The sequence below is a fragment of the Triticum urartu genome, unplaced genomic scaffold, assembly GCF_003073215.2.
Source record: "Triticum urartu cultivar G1812 unplaced genomic scaffold, Tu2.1 TuUngrouped_contig_6819, whole genome shotgun sequence".
Lineage (NCBI taxonomy): Eukaryota > Viridiplantae > Streptophyta > Magnoliopsida > Poales > Poaceae > Triticum > Triticum urartu.
The window spans coordinates 2,494-9,102 of NW_024117611.1; the positions used below are offsets into that span (position 1 = coordinate 2,494).

At 46.9% G+C, this 6,609-nt stretch overlaps 1 protein-coding gene across 1 annotated transcript; it reads right to left on the minus strand.

Annotated features, from left to right (window-relative positions):
* Nucleotides 1-4,247: 4,247 nt before the first annotated feature.
* LOC125531119 (putative mannan endo-1,4-beta-mannosidase 9) lies at nt 4,248-6,604 on the minus strand (the record flags this gene model as incomplete). The annotated part of the gene is made up of 4 exons (XM_048695523.1): nt 4,248-4,780; nt 4,880-5,211; nt 5,465-5,659; nt 6,314-6,604. Coding segments are annotated over 4 exons (1,101 nt in total), but the record flags the coding sequence as incomplete, so codon positions are not given.
* Nucleotides 6,605-6,609: the final 5 nt, after the last annotated feature.

The window sequence follows — 6,609 nt, forward strand, 5'->3', positions numbered from 1 at the left end:
ACATCACAACATGCCCTGCAAAAAACAAGTTAGACGTCCTCTACTTTGTTGTTGCAAGTTTTACGTGGCTGCTACGGGCTTCTAGCAAGAATCGTTCTTACCTACGCATCAAAACCACAATGATTTTCCCTCAAGTGTGATGTTTTAACCTTCAACAAGGACCGGTCATAGTCAAACTCGATTCAACTAAAGTTGGAGAAACAGACACCCGCTAGCCACATGTGTGCGAAGCACGTCGGTAGAACCAGTCTCATGAACGCGGTCATGTAATGTCGCTCCGGGCTGCTTCATCCAACAATACCGGCAAATCAAAGTAAGACGTTGGTGGTAGCAGTATGACTATTATCGCCCACAACTCATTGTATTCTACTCATGCATATATCATCTACGCATAGACTTGGCTCTGATGCCACGTTGGGGAACGTAATAATTCAAAAAAATCCTACGATCATGCAAAATCTAACTAGGAGATGCATAGCAACGAGAGGGGAGAGTGTGTCCACGTACCCTCGTAGACAGAAAGCAGAAGCGTCTAATAACGCAGTTGATGTAGTCGAACGTCTTCATGATCCAACCGATCCAAGTACTGAACATACGGAACCTCCGTGTTCGGCACACGTTCACCTCGATGACGTCCCTCGAGCTCTTGATCCAGTAGAGGGTCGAGGGAGAGTTCCGTCAGCACAACGGTGTGGTGACGGTGTTGGTGATGTGATCCGCGCAGGGCATCGCCTAAGCACTATGACAATATGACCGAGGTGGTAAACTGTGGAGGGGGGGCACCGCACACGGCTAAAGAACAATTGATGTGTCTTTGAGGTGCCCCTGGCCACGTATATAAAGGAGGGGGAGGAGGTCGGCGGCCAAGGGGGGTCCAACTAGGATTCCCAACCCTAGTTGGATTCCCTTTCCTATTCCAAGAGGGGGAAGGAGGGAAGGAGAGGGAGAGGGAAAGGAAAGAGGGGGACGCGCCCCCTCCCCCTAGTCCAACTCAAAATGCCTTGGGGGGGCACGCGCCACCTTGTGGCCTGCCCTCTGCTACCCCCTTATGGCCCATTAAGGCCCATAACTTCCCAGGAGGGTTCCGGTAACCCCTCGGTTCCCCGATAAATATCTGAAACGTCCTGAAACCTTTCCGGTGTTCGAATACCTTTGTCCAATATATCAATCTTTACCTCTCGACCATTTCGAGACTCCTCGTCATGTCTGTGATTTCATCCGGGACTCCGAACAAACTTCGGTCACCAAAATGCATAACTCATAACACAAATCGTCATCGAACGTTAAGCGTGCGGACCCTACGAGTTCGAGAACTATGTAGACATGACCGAGACACATCTCCGATCAATAACCAATAGTGGAACCTGGATGCTCATGTTGGCTCCTACATATTCTACGAAGATCTTTATCGGTCAAATCGCATAACAACATACGTCATTCTCTTTGTCATCGGTATGTTACTTGCCCGAGATTCGATCGTCGGTATCCTCATACCTAATTCAATCTCGTTACCGGCAAGTCTCTTTACTCGTTCCGTAATGCATCATCCCATAACTAACTCATTAGTCACATTGCTTGAAAGGCTTATAGTGATGTGCATTACCGAGAGGGCCCAGAGATACCTCTCCGATACACGAAGTGACAAATCCTAATCTCGATCTATGTCAACTCAACAAACACCTTTGGAGACACCTGTAGAGCATCTTTATAATCACCCAGTTACATTGTGATGTTTGATAGCACATAAGGTGTTCCTCCAGTATTTGAGAGTTGCATAATCTCATAGTCAGAGGAATATGTATAAGTCATGAAGAAAGCAATAGTAATAAAACTAGACGATCATATGCTAAGCTAACGGGTGGGTCTTGTCCATCACATTATTCTCTAATGATGTGATCCTGTTCATCAAATGACAACACATGTCTATGGTTAGGAAATTTTACCATCTTTGATTAACGAGCTAGTCAAGTAGAGGCATACTAGGGACTCTCTGTTTTGTCTATGTATTCACACATGTACTAAGTTTCCGGTTAATACAATTCTAGCATGAATAATAAACATTTATCATGATATAAGGAAATATAAATAACAACTTTATTATTGCCTCTAGGGCATATTTTCTTCGAGGAAACGTATGAGAAAAAAGGGAAAATAGAAAGGAAACTAAAAAAACCGGCGATCTTTCCCGCATACATTGATCAACCGCGCGAGGAAATATACCTAAAAATGGATCGGCCCATACGCTAATCGAGTGCACTCGAGGGGTGCACGCCAGGTCGCACGCCAAATAGGAGGCGTCTCGCGAGACCGGGCTACCCGTCATCTTTCCCTCAGCGCCATGTTCTTCCCAAACATGGTAGCTACCGAACGAAACTTCAAACGAATCGATCGACTTGATCAAACTTGGCTCCTCAAGAACGACATACTCCATACAGATAATCTCCTCCTCCAGCTCTGCTGATATTTTTTTTTGCAAAATCGCCATCTTCCCGAAGTTCTCCATCCTGAAATGTCCGCTAATAGGAGTCCCTGAACCTCCTATCCTCTGCTTAATAGGAGTATATTTTTCAAGCGCAGGCCCCACTGGTATCAAGTATAGCAACATCAGTAGAAGTTTGATGACGCCATTTCCGCTCCGGCCGCATGGTACTGTCGTCGGAGCAAGCCCTGGTCCCCATAGACGCGTTTGAATTCACCATAGCACGCCACACCTTGTCCCATCTTCTATGAGTCCCTCCAACCGCCGAAGACATCGCCAGCTTCAAAGTTCGAGCCGCCCCAAGGTCTCCTCCTCCAAGTCCGGCAACCACCAACCCTTGTTCTCCGGTGAGCAAATCTTGGCCGCCTGATCTATTTCTTGCTATTCAGATTAAAACACGAAGGGGTACACTTTGTCATCCGTTCATCGTAGATCTAGCGATCCCAGTTGATTCACTTATCAAGAACAAGTATCATCGATTCATGTGCTGACACATGTCATCCTCACTGCCGCTGCCACAGCATTGACCGAATCGCTACTATGGTAGGATTTTCGTCGGAGTAAAAAAAACACCGCCACGGCAGTTTTTTATCACTTCATATCAATTTTGTTTTGCTGATATCTTGCGATCCATAAATCCAAATCTAGTGATTCTTTTTCCTGCATGCTCGTATTGACCTATATAATCCCGTAGAGCCATTATTTCACTTATTCAAACTTTTCAAATTTGAAAATTTTGAATTTGAATTCAAACCATCATATGGCCATCAAAATGAAATCTAATAAACAACACCTCTCCAAGATCCATGTGACTACCCTATATTCATACAAGAGAGACAAACACTAAATGTGTGGAATTTCCTTACTCCTTAATGGAAGATTGCAATGACTATAGGCTAAAATTATCTCTGGAATCAAGGTCGATATTAATGACTTGTGGGAAGGGCGTAGTTGCCCTGACCGGCTATGCAACAACCATCCACCAACATGCCTAAATAGCCACCTGGACACGTCGCCACCAGTGCCGTAGCCATGCCTCAGTGCCCGCCGCTGCAACCCATGAGTGAATCACCGTCACCACCGCTAGCTATAGGTTCAGGGTTTGTCAGAAAGGGGGTGATGGGAGTGTGCGGGACACATAGAAGCGTGAGGGTCCTTTGGTCACTTAACTGACGTGGTGGTCAAATCCAAGCCATGCAACTAGTATTTAGTCAAAAACCGGGTTCACGTTACTCAAACCACCTAAAGCATTATATAGGACGAAGATTATCTGGTTTCAATAGTTGAAGGATTGAGTTTTGCTGGTTTTGAAGTTGAGGGACGATTTTTGAACTTCCAAGAGAGTTTAGAGACGAAAAACATACTTGTCCCTAATTTTTATTATGTTTGGAGTGTGTTTCTACCACCGGTGAACCTTTTTAATACACTAGGTATGTGTCCATGCATTGCTATGTGGATCAAACAAATTTTTTTAACACAATAAGATGTCCATACGAAGGAAATCTTGATGCAAAACAAATAGACAAAACAAAATAACGTTTCTATCATTCCCTAAACAGGCAAAATTGTTATGTGCCCGTGATTGATCTGCTTTATGGGGTTACCAAAGATAAGATATTGATGGATATTTATTTGTCTATGTATTAGAAGTTTACTCGTATTTATTGAGTTAACAAAGATTGATATAGCTAGAAGGGGATGGGAAATAGGGGGAAGTTGGAGGAAGGGGTGGTGGGGAGAAAGTTAAAGATGAAACCTATGGGTCCTTTACAAAAATCTTTATTAGTATTTTTTGCGGGTAAATCTTTATTAGTATGTTACAATGGGGGCCTCCCTTTCTTGGTATGCCACATACTACATATGTTAGGCTTATTTGTGAGCAATCTTGACGTAATTAGCCGATTGCAATTATCCTAACACGATTCGTGAGTCCTTGCTTCCTGCAGGGCTGCTTCCCCAACGCACGCGCGCGCGGCGGAATGCACACCCATGGATGCATGCATATACGCAAGCTAGACTCACGGCGTGATTTTGCCGATCCTAGCGCACTCCTGGGAGACGAGGGCGGCGGTGGTGGAGCTGCGCTCAAGCACGACCTCGTAGCCGTCGGCCCAGCTCTCCATCCCGGGCGCCAACACCTGCCAGAAGAGGGCCCCGGCGCAGGGCCCGCCCCCCTTCACCGACGCGTAGATGGCGTCGTACACCAAGCGGAAGTAGTCGTCGCGCGCCGCGTCCTCCGTGTGCGACGCCAACCATTTCTTCATGAACTCCACCTGCTGCTCGCTCGTCGACCCCGGCACCCTGACACACACACAAGCCACACGCACACACGGTCAGCACAAATCCATCGGTTATCAGGGCTGACAGAAAATGTTCTTGTATGGCTTCTCTTTGGCTTACCACTGGTCGGGGTAGGAGTGGATGGTGGCGAAGTCGACGGTGGGGATGCGGTTGTTTCCGATGAAGTCGGTGCCCGCGCTGTAACTGCCGCCCGGGTTGAACCGCTTGCGCTCCGGCGAGGAGTCGCCGTAGAACCCCTCGAGGCCGATCTCCACCATGTGCTTATCGTCGATGGACTTGACGTAGGAGGACATGAGCGCCACCCAGGCCTGCATGGTCTTCCCGGAGAGGTCGCTGGGGACGCGGGGCTCGTTCATCAGCTCCCATGCAAAGATGGTGGGCTCGTCCTTGTACGCCACTCCCGTGAAGTTGTTGACTCTGGTGAGCACCCTCTGCTCTCCACACATGTACACAAGAGTTAACGATCGACACAAAATATACCTATACGGTGCATATATATCCAAGGAAAAACGTATACGGAAGTGTATACGGTGCATCTCGGCACGTACTACACAAGATGCCAACGATGGGCGAGCTTAACGTGACGGCAGTGCAACATGCAGTGCACGCGATTAGTTTAAGTTTATTCGAGGGGAGTGCACGCGATTAATTAGCGATACACGTGCGTGTACGTGCGAGACTGACCTTGATGTGGTTCATGTACAAGTTCTGGGTGTGGCGGTCCGTGAAGAAGTCGTCTTCGGAGCCCAGGTTGTGGCCCTGGTCTTTGGCCCACTGCACGTATTGTTTCTTCCCGCCAAAGTCACCCCAGTTGTTTGCCAGGCTCAGGATCAAGTAGAGACCTCGCTTCTTCGCTTCGGCGATCACGAAATCTAGTCCCTGAATTAATTAATATGTCGAGACAAAAATATATAAAGGGTTAATCAAAACATGTATATGTTTTTTTTTCTATATATGTGTATGTTACTAGTAATGTTCATCATGAATTGGTGCCGTTTTAGGAAACTTTTACAGCCCACATTTAGTGCTAGTGTAATTAAATTGATTCATCTTTATATGTTAGGAAACTTGTTACCCTACCCGGAAAGAAAAAGGGAAACTTGTTACCCCACCCCGCACAAAAAAGAGGAAACTTTTACCCCATGGTTGGTATACAATGGAAACTTTCTAATGGAAATTAATCGTTAGACGAAAAAATAATTAGCAGTACCATTTAATTACATTTGATTATTCCTTCAAAAAAAAGGAACATGTGGTTATTTTTATTTTTATATTTTGAAATGATGTGGTTATTTTCTTTTTGACAACATGTGGTTATTAGCTAAGAAGATACAGTATATTAGCGTGTCCGTCTATCTAACCGTACTACTATAACTTTACTGCGACGGAAACGGTCTCGCATTTGTACGACAAACCCATAAAATTCAAGTAATGTGTAGCTCTCTTTGGAGTATGCTCTAAAGATTACCCACAAAAAAAAAGGATGTTCCAAAGATTTACTCTAGCACCTAGTAGCTTCTCCGTTCAACGTACCAGGAACACGTCCTCGCTGTAGACGCCGGGGGTGATCTGCAGCGGCCGGTTGCTCCCGCCGTCGTTGAAGGCCCACGTCCTGATGACCGTCGCGCCGACGTGGGACGCCTGGTCAAGCGTGGCGAGCACCTTGCTCCGGTCGCCGGGGTTGGACGCCATGTACATGAGCCAGTAGGCGTTGAAGCCGTTCGGGTAGAACGGCCGGCCGCCCACCGTGAACCGCGTCCCGTCCGCCCCCGCGAACCCGCGGACATCCGCCCTTTCTCCCCACTTGGTGGGGGCCGGCGCGCGGGGGG